At 37.2% G+C, this 13,601-nt stretch overlaps 1 protein-coding gene across 6 annotated transcripts in view; it reads right to left on the bottom strand.

The window, feature by feature from the left end:
- The window catches only part of Ccdc68 (coiled-coil domain containing 68), a 75,273-nt gene that overhangs the window by 4,752 nt on the left and 56,920 nt on the right, over positions 1-13,601 (bottom strand). For all 6 annotated transcript variants that reach the window (XM_013157235.3, XM_013157236.3, XM_063231597.1 and 3 more), the window contains 3 exons: positions 12,529-12,634; positions 10,131-10,214; positions 559-635 (listed from right to left, as the gene is read on the bottom strand). In XM_013157235.3, the coding sequence (XP_013012689.1) occupies positions 559-635; positions 10,131-10,214; positions 12,529-12,634 (267 nt within the window). The remainder of the gene's footprint in view (positions 1-558; positions 636-10,130; positions 10,215-12,528; positions 12,635-13,601) is intronic.

Genomic DNA, 13,601 nt, shown 5'->3' with positions numbered 1-13,601 from the left:
AAATTAAACATTAAAAACTGAATTAGATGGTTTTGACCATGATTTTGATTACTTTCATAAGTCACTATTATTGCTAGAAATCATTCATTACTAGGTTGGATACTTGTTCTTAGCAATGCAGAAAATAATATCACCTGACTTGGTGATATTTACAATCTTCCAGATTTGACAGATGTTATGAAAAGGTCCATAAATACTAATGATTCATGATTAAAATGTTCACCAATAGCATAAAAAAACCAACAACAGAGGAAGGAGGAAGACAGAGATAATTTGTAATACTTAGAGGAAGTGCTGAAGTTGAGGTTTGGCTTGTTTTAGAGCAAACAATGAGAAAATAATCTCAATTATTTTATTGATTTATTTATTAAGTACTGTGGACATGCCAGGCTTCACGAATTCAAGGGTGGATAATATTAATACAGTTTTGAATTCAGAGAGACAGTAAACAATGGCTATAAAAGTATTAAGGGATTGGAATGTTTCTCAAGTGGGCTTGAAGGTCAACTTTGCTAAAGAGAGATTGTGAAGAGCAGAGTGAGAGAAGAAAGCTCTTACCTTGTGCAGACAGCCTTAGATACTTTCATCTTAGCAGTTTCTGACCAAAGAGCCACCTTGGTTTTTAGTTCTTTATTCTGAAAATGAAAAAATAAAAGTATAGCAGTCAGAAGTTATCTGACAGCTAACTTACTCATTAGCCATATCCTTAATGTGTTCCACCCAGCATCTGCCTCATTCCTGTGCAATATGTTTACAAAAAGTTAGTTAATCACTGTTTGATTGCCTGTACGCTTTTTATTCTTTGCTTTTGTAACTTAAACAACTACTTTGAGATAACATTATGAACAATATGTAACTTAGCAACTAAAAAAAGCCATTGCACACTATCTCTGAACATAAAAATTCATACTGAACAACTGGTTACTGATCAATGGATTAAAACAGAGTATTCTGACAGCTTATGAAATTTACCAGCTACACTATCAATGTTTGATTTTTTTTTCAGGGATTCCTTTATGCTGGCAAGGAAAGAACTTTGTTAAAGGAATTTATTAAAGACACCCATATTATTGATTACGCAATTGTTTCTTTTATGCAATCTTCACTTTCAACCAAATGAAAATAGGAATCATCTCTATTGCTTAGAGGACTTTCAGCCTCCTCAATTTTCTCCTAGAAGCTTTACATTCTTCATTTCTACATTAGTGGTAAATTAAAAATGTCCTTTTTTCATGAATAAACTGTTGGAAGAAACAAATATCATTAACTATATTTCATATCTGGGAGCATTCTCATAATTCTATGATATAATAGATAACTCTTGGTAAGAATATAAGTTCTCAAATATAAATCTTTAGCACCACCATTTACTAGTCATGTGATCTCCTTTAAGTATTTAGCCTCTTTGTGTGTAACATGGTGTCTTCACTGCATAACAGACATAATAGCCCCTTATTCCCAGGTTTAAAGAGAATTCAAACATACAAAGTACTCAACTCCAGAGCCTAGCACAGATTTTATGACTTAAATTCAGTTGGTATGGTTTTCTAGTTCAGAAAACTTTTTTAACTTTTAACAGTTTTTATAACTGAACCTGAGGTCCAAAGTCTTTAAGTCCCCAATGCCCTGCCAATGACAGAGCTCAGGATCAAATCAGGGCTTCCGAATCCAGTCACAAGGTTTTCTTTGCCATACAATTAAGCCATTAAGTTTCATTTCTCAGATCTCAAAAGTGAGAATCAGAGGAGTGAAAGATCATGAACAGAGTGTACTGGTGGGCCAGAGGTCCTGAAATCAAGCTAGACATCTTAAAGAACACTCATGGAGCACTGCATACCTGTTCCACCGTCAGCTGCCTGTGTACTTCATGTGGGAAAGGAGGGGAACACACACACACACACACACACACACACACACACACACACTGCTGCCACCATAGGGTACTTCATGTATCCTCTATGGAAAGGAGGACAGTGGCGAAAACTATCAACTCTTCCCTGGCTCTGCACCTTGATTCTCCTCAGCACAGAGTGGCGGGCGGGGGTCATAGGAAAAAGACCAACCTGACTGAAACACAACCAATAGCCTGGAGGAGAGTTTCACACTAGGACTGAGAAGGTAAGATAGAGCCTTGGGAGACAGACTTGGAGAGAGTGAAAGCTAGACAAAATTCTCCTGTGATCCCCTGAGAAGCACAAGCTCAGTCCAGGAAGATCACAGGGTCTGTATTTTGCAGTGGGAGGCCAGGTTTGGTGGGTATAACATTCAGTGAGGGGATCTAAAGGAGATTAGCATTTAGTCCAATAGTCTGCTTGATTTCCAGCACTGCTGCCTACATCCAGCAAAAAACAGTGTCTGATTTTCTGCAGGTTGGTGTCTAGGTTGCCTAAGGGTTTATATTAAAACCATAGCTCTCTTTGTTTCCATTAAGCATGAGTGGTTCTTAGGGTTTGTTAGTATCTGAGTTTATACTTGATGCTATTGTTGTCATTGACTTTATTAATATAACTGAGGTGACTTAGTTACTGTTGTCAATTGGTTTTCTGTGTATGCCGATATCTGGATTGTCCAGAGCTCAAAAACAATATTGCAGCCAATTCCTGGAGATCTGGGCACTGAGCCAAAGGACTTATAACTTTCTCTCCCAAACAAACCAAAGTAGCTGGATCCTGGGACAGAGCCAAAGACCAACAGTCAGCCATGCCCAGTGGATACAACTCAACACAACACAACAACTCACTGTCATCAACTAGCAAACCCTAGTATGCCAAACAAACAGAAACAGAAACATGAGAGAAGGTAAGGCAAAAAAAATTCCTCCAAAAACTCCAACTTCCCTACAGGGAACAAAGTGGGAGGAAATCATAAAACACACAGCAGAAATATCTGAAAGGGTATCTGTGAAGGAAATAAAACAATTCAATAAAATACTTGGAAAACTCAAAGAAGATATAACTCAATGGATAATAATCCTAGTAAAACAAGTGATCAGCAGGCCTAGGGAAGACACTAATAAAAATCTAGTGGAGGTAAGAAAAGAGATACAAAACTTGAATTTTCAGCATTGAAAAGAATGGAAATCCATAAAAAAGTTCCAAATAGAAATCAAGGAGATGAAAAATCAGTGGAAAATACAGGCAGCAGAAATGACTAATGTGAGGACAGAGTAACAGATCTGTATGACAGGGGTGTGGTTAGTGATCAGTTAATGAGAGATACCTTAAAAACAACAAGAGGACATGAGAAATGGAGCCAACAGCTGCTTTTTATGTAATAAAAAGTAAAAATAAAAATAGTGTTAGTGAGTGCCCATCATGTAAGACTTAGCCAGATGTTTTATATACATTCTTTCCTTGATGGGAATCAGCTCTATGTAACACACATGTTATGCATTACAACAGTACTCATATTATATATTACAATTATATAAAGTTAATATGCATAATGTTTATGATATATGTGTAACTTTATTATTGACATAGAGCTGGCAAAATTCAAACTGACTAGGTAGATGTTCTGGTAAGCCACATAGTGTATTGTAGCATTAATATACAGGTGCCAAGTCTTCATTTATGCCACCTGTTTGACTTCAAAGTCTATGCACTTAATGTAATCATAAGAACTATCTCAGCCTCCTTGTAAGTAAGAAAACAGTGACTCTATGAGACACAGAGACTCAGGGATCTCTGAAGAGATTCCAGAGATAATGAATATGAAACAAAATAAGGCAAGACATCAGGAAATTATTGTGCCTCTAACTCAACCATTCAAGTCTCACACATACATGACCAAGTTATTTAGTCCCTGCTTTATGTATAGCACTGAGTGAGGAGACATAGGACAGTATCTTCTCCTTCAGTGTAGAAGGTACACACTATAGTTAAAGGGACAGAAAACACATGTGAATATTGAAAAGTAGATTAAATAAAAACAACTGGAGAGATACCATAAGTAATTAATGACTACAGCAACGATGTAAACAGAAATCAGTGGGACTTCAGTAATTTAGGACATTCTCATGCAGACGGAGATTTAATCTGGATCTTAATGACAAAGTGAAATAAATGAGGTAGAAAAGAAGGTGGGAAAAAACCTACCTAAGACCATGATTTCCACAGTGTGATCCTGGGATCAGTAATCTTGACATCACCTGCTGTTGTAGTCAGGGTTGTACACAGAGAACAATTGCGATCAAGGGATGGAGTTTATAATATTTTTATAATGGTCACCAAAAGTTAACACAGGAAATCTATCCGTAACACCAAAGACACAGATTATTCAGTCAAGAGCCTAAACCTCACAGCAATGTCCCACATGAGTCCAGATAAAAAATTCAGAGATCAGGACAATGCCTCCACGAGTACAACTGGAGGTCCAGAGCCCACAACAAGGACTCACGCCAGTCTCTTATGGATCCGTGCCAGGAACACCCAAGGGTCAGCGGTGGAAGCCAGAAAGTCTATGCCAGCAGGATGAAGGAGCTGTGCTAGTGGGATGAGGGTTCTATGCTGGAGCTGAGAAGTCACACTCACAACAAAGACCAGGGCTATCCTGAAAGGCACCACAGCTGTCCTCAGCGACATGGAGGCCCCGAGCTCCTCTGACGACAAGCACAGTCGGGTACGTGCCAGGAAGCAGCATGACGAGTTCACCCTGAGACCAAGCAGCACATGTCTTTCCCTCTGGAGCCAGGAAGCAATGCTCCATGTGAGGACTAAAGCTTCTCCAGGAGAACCAACAGCTCAGACAGCAACTCATAGGAGAACCCACAATGCCTCTTTAATGCATCAACACTCAACACCTCCCTTCTTCTCCACCTATTTATCCTGGCAACTTTTCCTCAGGTGGAGCATCTTCAATCAATGCCATGTTGATGTAAGCCAGCTGGCATTAAGTTGACCACCAGTTCTTAACTCGTAACACCTGCATACTTGTTAGTCATACAAATCCTCAATCCTCAGCCAGGCTTACTGAACCTTTACCTGGGTGCCTGCTGGGGCACAGGAAGGAGCTTATCAGTTTGCTCTGAGGTCTGCTCATGGTGGAGAACCCAGGGCTGATAAAGTGATTTCAGTTCTGGTTATGCATTAGAATTGCAAAGAGAGCTTTAAAACTGATGGATATCTGAGTCCCTACCCCAAAATTTTGTTCATTTATTTGTAGACTGGGTCCAGGTGTTTTCCAAATTCTGCAGGGGATTCTAATGCACAGCCAAGATGAAAAACTGGTGAAGGCTGGAATCAGAATGAAGATGTGGAATTTTCCCCCCATCTCAGTTCCTAGCATCCATACTGCATAATAACTATAAGATAGAGCCAACATCATCAGACACATTAATCATTTCACAGTGCTCTTTCAAGAGTTATTCATTTAAATCTCATCCAGGAAATATACTTCAGATTTGATTAATTGATAAGAAAGATGCTGCTCATATAATGGAGATAAATCACACATACACTCCAAACAAATGTAGCTATGTATCACAGGCCATATATATGACTCGAAAAAAACCCTCCCACATTTAGTATTTTAACAGTTAAAAAGTAAGGAGAAATGCAATAGTGTGATGACAGCTATGACTGAACTAAGGATATTGTGTGATTGGTTAATTATATAGAAGCTGTTTGGATGTTTTCCAAAATAAGCTTCTACTCTCTCAAGCTGAGGAGTCCCAAACAATAAAAAAGAGTGAGTTATTATATATGACCTTTTCAATTTATTTCAGCTTCCACATTGATTTGTTCCAGATCGTTTCTATTCTTAATTCATAGCCTTTTCTACATTTTTTCTTTAAGTAGGACATTCATATTTCACGATCTCAGTCATTTACAAAACTACAAATAAGTGGTCAGATAGGCTTGTCATTATTATGACTTTATGCTAGGATAGTTCATTGACACAATTTTCCAAAATAATGTTTCTTTGCACATATAATCTTTTATCAACACAAATTCTAAGAATTAAATTTTAAAGATAGTGGTGCTTATATAAAGTGGGATAAGTCTTAGAGATTTAGAAAATGATATAATTTCAGAAGATGTCATTTTCAAATAGCAGATTATTAGTGAAAAAGTTAGATATGCATGAGATATAAGATGAAATTCACAGTTGTAAATTATGATGATGAAAGAGAGTAAAGAAAGTAGACAGACAGTAAATAATTTAGGGAAAGTTAAGCAGGAAATATCTGATATTTAAAATAGGTTTAAAAGACTTCAAGTTTTTTTTTTAAAGTAAGTTATATAAATTAATTTAGAGGGAAGAGAAACATGCTAGGATACAAAGAATACCACAGAAAAAGAACATTTCTTTCCATGATGTGAAAACTAGGAATAAAGCAAAAATATTCAACATAACCACTATAACAATGGCTAAAATAAGCATAAATTGCTGTGAAAATTTAATGTTATAACCATTCACCTGAAAATATACATTGTCCATGGTACACATATGTCTTGCATACAGACACACAAACACACACTTATTTGATCACCCAGATAAGCAGATAGCAGACACGGGGCTGGGGGTAGTCACATGCTTCCTGTCAACTTGTGTCCATGTTTGGCCACTTGCTAACTGAGTGATACTGAATAAGTTTCCTAACTATCCTGAGTCTCGGTTTTCTTACTTGCAAACCATGGTGAATAATAACTTTCCCCTGGGATAGCTTTGAGGATTAAACAAAATGAAATATGACCCAGCAGCATAATGGATAACATGTCTGATTACAGATCAGAAAATGAAGTATGTAGTATGCAGTGTGTAGTATGTAGTGTGTGTAAAAACAAAGCGAGTGTTTAAGTATAGATGAAAAATGATGCTTTTTATATGGCCTAGAAAACTGATATTTAAAAGGTTTATTCAAGTTTTGCAGGCTATTTTTCATGAACTGAGTCAATCCATCTTTTATTTAATAAATATCAAAACAGAGTGATCTTAAATTTGCAATATAGGCTAAAACACCCTTGCATGTATCAGCGTAGTTTATACACTTCACACTCAAGCACTCACTGGGCAGAGGCTAGGAATTGAGGCACAGTGGCTCTCTCACTCTCTGCACTGGTCAAATAACACCTGCTGAGTGACACCCTCCCTGACCCCTGTTGCTTTCTGACCCCTCCACTGCCCAATTCTTGTTTAACTACTTAGCATTCCCAAATTAAGCAGTACATTTCCTTGCTTATCTGAACCCACAATTTAAATGTAAGCAAGATATAGTCATAGACAGCCAGACCCAGCACTTATAACATTTCCTGGTACCTCATAAATACACAAAAATACTTGCCTAATACATAGATTAACATGATTTGCAGTTTTTAAAGCTCAAAGGGACATGATAGCATTCATGGCTGACAAAAGATTTATCTACCGAGGTACATACATCTTGAGATCACAAAGACACTCATCAGATACTGCTGCTTTTTAAAGTCTTATTTATAAAATAACATATTAGAAAACATTGGGCAGGGTAAGCTACACCAGAGAATTTAGGACAACACAGAGAGGTGCTGTCACATCACTGTGAAGAGTCTGCAGCAGACCAAAGATCCAGGAGAGAAACACAAGTAAAACTGTTGCTATTACCACCGAGCAGCAAATCAGCAATTGTTTGCTGAGCTTGGGATATAAAAGCAAAGTACAATAGGAACAGACAGCCAAACAGTCAACTGGATTATTGTACACCATCTGGGATATGTTGCATTTTACTTAGGGTAATAAAATCTGTTTCGAGGATGATATAAACAGATATAACCAAAGAACATAAAATTGAATTAGCAGCAATAGCACTATTGGGGTTTTGACTCTGTGATTAGGTAGGACGAGCACCCAGGATGATAATGAGGTGAAATATCAGAGAAAGATGCCTATACTAAGAAAATATCCACAATAACTAAAGCAGTATGGTATTGGAACCAAAATATACTGACAAGGTATTGGAAAAATTTCTAACATAAAAATATAGAATACATGGGTATTTCAAATTCATACAACTAGTCAATAAACTCCAGAGTGCAGGGCTCATGTCTACTCTGTTTTAACACTATTTTTCTGAATAAGTGCCTATGTCATAGTAGTAACTTATCTTAATCACTTCCCCAGAGCTGACACACAATATCCAACACCCACAATTTAAAGGAAAAAAGGTTTATTTTGGCTCACAGTTTCAGTCCACCGTTGACTGGATCCAAGGTATAAACAGGAGAGCAGGAGGACACAGTGGAGGAAAAGGTGCTCAACCCATGATGGCCAGGAATCAGAGAAAGACAGAAGGAGCCAGGAATAAGAGTACACCCTCCCAGGCCACGTCCCCATTGGCCCATTTCCAACCAGACCCCATCTCCAAACAGTGCACTCAGCTACTGAACTCAGCAGTGGGTGATTCTGCTTAGGAGTGTGGTACCCTCACAATCTAATCACCTTCCAAACACATGAGGCTTTAGGGTACATTTTGGATCTAAACCACAACATCATTCAGCAAATTCTTGTGGAACTAATTATATAATCATTAATGTGAACAAATGAATAAAACAACTAAAAATTTTTAAATTGCAATATAATGTGAATATATATATATATCTATTCTATAATTTTAATGTGTACAGACAGGTATATAACAGGAAAACAGATTTTCACAGAAATATAGACAACTTTGCTGAGTATTTCCCTGTGGATGGTATCTTCTTGAGTGATTTCTTAGTCTATTTCATTATCCTTCTGCCTCAATTTATATGGAACACATGAATATATATATATATATATATATATATATATGTTTTGAAAGTAACACATGGTACAACATTAACACATAAAATATATTAATATATTCATATAGAAAAGGCATCTTATCAAGTAACATTTTCCAATTGACCACTTCATAAGAAAGACTGAAGAAATTTCTTTTCAGAGCACTGTTTAGGAGGAAGAGACTCAAGATTTAATGAATCACATAATCTCAAGATTCTTTGACCAAAAAAATCCATTATCTGTCACCTGAGAGACCACTAGATTTGAGCCTATAATTCTAAAATCACTATATTTTCATCTGTATAGAGCCACAAGCAGTGTCTTAATTCAGTAACTGATTCCATAATCCATAAGGAGAGAGCCTTAGCAAGGCATGAGAATTAAGGAGCTCTCTCCTCTAGAATGAGAAAAGAATAGTAGTCCCCAGAAAGAGAGAAAATGGAAACAGAGCTACTTAAGCAAAGGAATAAAATATTTACAATCTATGTATTATGATTATTTATCTTCTGGTTGGGCAATCAAGAAAAACATGGTAATGAAAAGGCTGGCAAGACCAAGTTGTGGGGGCATACTGTGATGCTCCTCTCTGGTCCAGCCTGGGGAGGGTAAAAGTTCCAAAACATGAGAGAGGTTTCCAGCGGAAGTCAGAGCATCTGTCTCCACAGGAAAGGCCAACACTAGCAGGTGGATACCAAGCAGAAAATCAAAACACCAAAATATTGAAAAGCAATATAGTCACATTCGACTTCTGAAAGTGAGATGAGCCCTTAGGTAAAACTTAGATAGCAGGATGGATGGAGATGAAAAAAGAAGAGAGAAGAGGATATCTCAGGATTGTAAAGAAACATGTATGAGAAAAGGGCAGGAGGCAGGAAGTTTGGCCAGCTGGCTAGAGCAGAACTAACAAAGCAGGAGCCTTGAACAAGTTTCCAGCTGAAGTCCATATTGAAAGAGGGCATCCTCTGTTACACTAGTACAGTATTCTACAAAACTTTGGTTGAAATTTTAACAATTTGTTTAATACTTATTTAATAAAGAGTGATTATAACAGTAATAATTTAATACTATATTTTAAATGTGTAATAGTATTTAATAGTAATAGTAATTTAATAGAACATACACATGCACTGACTCATTAGGAGACACCTGTACACTTCACATAAAGGTACACAATAGACACTCAAATACAGTCACATGCATTCACGTGGACATGTTCAGGTATAGTGTCACACAGGCACTATACCAAGGCATACAATCATGTTGAGCACGTGCAATACATCCATACAGAGACTCATCAATAAACACACACACACACGCACACACACACACACACGCACACATGCACACATGCTTACACTGACATGTACCATAGATTCTCTCCTTACCTGGGCTTCAAGTTTGTTGATCTTTTCTTTCAGATTTTCAATTCTTTTATCTTGTTCTTTTAGAGTATTTTTTAATTCTTCCATCTAACAGTTAGGAAACAGTTGAAAAAAATCTTGTCAGTCTACAGGGACTAGTTACTTAAGTCAGAAAATGTATACTGCTTTCTGAGGTCAAATGATGTTATCAAATAAAAACATGAACTCTCATGGCATTAACAGACTCAGCAGGCTCCAGAAAAGCAGAGGCAAAATTGGCAGCTGGGAAGGAAAGCACTACAATTGATGCCATTTCAATCTCTGGATAACTTGTTTACACCAAATTTGGCAGAGCGCATTCTGTGAAAAGTATCGCTGGTCATCTTAGATATATCAGCAACTTAATGGGCCGTCTCCCAAATGTGAATGCTGATAGAAACAAGGCAGGGCCCTGCCTGTCATGCTCAGGCTTCCATAGGTGGAGAACTTGTCAGCCAGCAGCAAGAGGAGACGAGCCTGCTTTGCCAAGAGGCCACATAAAACTGTGGGAGGGGTGATGCTGTGCAGAACGGTGCTAGAAGAGAGGGCACACGTGGATTCTAAAGCCATCTCTCACTCTCAGCTGTCACTGAACCTCTCTAAGCCTTGGCTTACTCATCTGTAAAATGAAAGGGCGGGATACTCCCAAAGTTCCTCCCGACTCTCAAATCTCAAAACTTTACAGACTTTTGGTGAGATCATAGGCAAGAAAGTGCAAATGCCACATTTATGTCAGGAAGGCACTGGAATGATGGAGAAAGACTCCTTTAGTAAACAGATATCAAGTATGAAGTAAAAACATCAAATGGAGGTCTGATTTTGGATGCACATCTGGAAGTAGATATTGCATACACATGCAGTCCAACATCTGGCTGGCAGTCTACTATTGTCTCTGTTTTTTCACCAGTCAGCTTGTTCTTAGAGAAGAGCCAAGCTATTTTCCAACCAAAGTAAACTTACATTTTATGAGATTATAAAATCAGATAACTTCTTACTCTGGAAGGAGCTGACTTTCCTGATATATGAATAGTCAAACAAAAGAGCAGTATCTGACTCAGAATACTTCCACACAAATCAACAAAACACTTTGAAACAGGTAAATAAAACATCCAAAAACTGTCCTTAATAAGAGTAGGGCAGGTGTTGGTGTTAAAGACAAGAGAAGGCACTGAGGTTGCACAAGAGAAACCAAAAAGATATGTCAGCAGGGAGAAAAGCATTGTTATTTCTGAAGACTAGACATGCTGCTCATATTTGGACTTCACATGATAAATACGCCATCTAGAAACACACGTGGTTTGATATGGAAATATTTGAAGCTATAGTATATGAAGTTTTATCCAAATATTTCAAGGAAAAAGACAGACACTATGGCAACTACTATTAAGTCGGGTTATTTGGTGGTAAAGCACTAGGTTGCTGAAACAGTCATGCTTTGACCTGTATTGTTATATTGTTATGTCCTGTTTTATCTCAATCTCTCCCTTATTCTTTAAAAAAATTACTTAGTTATTTCTTATGTTTGTTTTAATTAAGGGGAAAAATTTTAAAAATTAGGATATATAATAGTAACTCTTTTTCATTTCCTATTAACTTGTTTTGAAGTCCTATAATACTCCCACCCTTGTTTTGACTGATTAGACTCTGTTCCATTCTGTATGATAGTATCAAGTTTGAGGGTAAAGGCAACTACTTTGAAGGCAATAAGATTCACTAAGATGCCCATTCTGGTTTGACTATTGTCTCCTTTGGAAGTCCTGTAATGTTTACAATGCCTAAGTTTTATTGGTCTTGTTTTCTACTGTTTTGTCCAACTTTATAATATCTAATGAGATAGACAATTCTTTTTAAGGAAACAAGAGACAACGTTGATAACCATTGTTGATAACCTTGTACTCTGTTCTACATCATGTGCTATGTCTATCCTTGGTTTTGACTGACAGCTTTGTTTTGCCATATTTGACTTTATTCTCTCCCCACCAAAAAAGTAATAAGAACTAAGGATTAATAAAATCCAAAATGTGTAAATTTTGTTGTAAAAAAGAGAGGGGAAAAAAAGGAGCTCTAACGTATATAACAGCAAGTGTGTTTAGGGGTGTTAAATAGCTGATTATATTAATGTTTTTGGATCATTGAACACAGCTGTTTGCAGTCTCTCTGTTTGAATGTCCACTTTGTATTCTTTGATACTGTGATTTGAGCAACTATTTCCAAGATGATAATATGTAATCTATTAACAGGTGATTTCTTACTGTTATTTTTTTTTTGTAGTTCTGTATTACGTGTACCCTTACACTGCTTTGTTTTGTTTTGTGTTTTTCTCTTTTTCCTCTTAAATAAAATAAAAAAAAAAAAAGAAAGAAACACACGTGGTTAGTCTGACCTCCTGGATGACGCTGCGCAGGTTCTGATGCTGGGAGTGAATCACAAACTGCAAATGTGAGATCTGCTCCTGGAGAACGGAAATGTCCATTTGAAGATCCTGGCAACTGGGAACATGAAGAAAAAGACAGACGGAGAGAATGGTTTACTAATACATCCCTTACTCTGCTGCTGATGTAGCAGACCCTAATCACATACCCCCAGCTAAGAAATATGTGGGTTAGACCCAAGATTCATGCCTCACATAAGACACACTGAAGAGAAGCAGCCTATGGTTTGCTCAGGCAGGCACATGAATGACTTCATGTCATCAGGTAGCTGAGTTAAATTGTATGATAGCAGGTGAAGCACTTTCATATGTCAACTGTATGCCTCTGAGCTTCCACAGACCTGGAACTCAGCAAAATTCACATAGGATAGCAACAGAAGAACAGGAATGGACATTTTACAAATGTAGAAACCAAAATGCAATCACACAGGTTCGGTATATTGACTGACTTTGTCTTCTATTTGTTTGTTTGTTTGGTAGGGGCCAAGCTTTCTACCACTTGTAAACAGGGAAAGAAGAAAAAAGAAAAGATTAAATTTCAGCTAACATTTAGATTATTCATGCTTTCCCAAAGCTCCTTTAGATAACTAGTACTGATCACATAATTTTTGACAGTTTCTCTCCTTGTAACATTAGTTACAAAGCCATATGTACTGTGGCAAGACCACTAAAATTTGGGAATGAACACAATGTTCCTGAGAAGTCACTCAACTTTCCTAAGCCTCACTGTAACACACACACACACACACACACACACACACACACACACACACACACACACAGTGACATCTTCATTTTTGCTATTTTATGACATTAACGTAGACACTTAAAGAAATAAAGTGTATGTATTTTTTGAAAGTAGTAAGCATTTGCAAAAAACGTGTCAGTGATATTTTGGTTCATGAGGACTTTACAATTAGTAGCCTTCATCTACATTTTCTATATTTTCATAGCTCTTATACATATCATAAAGATGATGGAAATAGAAACTCATACAACACCATAAAACATGTCCTCTTTAGAAA

The sequence above is a fragment of the Cavia porcellus genome, unplaced genomic scaffold (genome assembly GCF_034190915.1).
Source record: "Cavia porcellus strain 051 isolate PalLab524CR breed Dunkin Hartley unplaced genomic scaffold, mCavPor4.1 scaffold_20, whole genome shotgun sequence".
In the NCBI taxonomy this organism is placed as follows: domain Eukaryota; kingdom Metazoa; phylum Chordata; class Mammalia; order Rodentia; family Caviidae; genus Cavia; species Cavia porcellus.
This window is presented reverse-complemented; position numbering and strand designations above follow the sequence as displayed.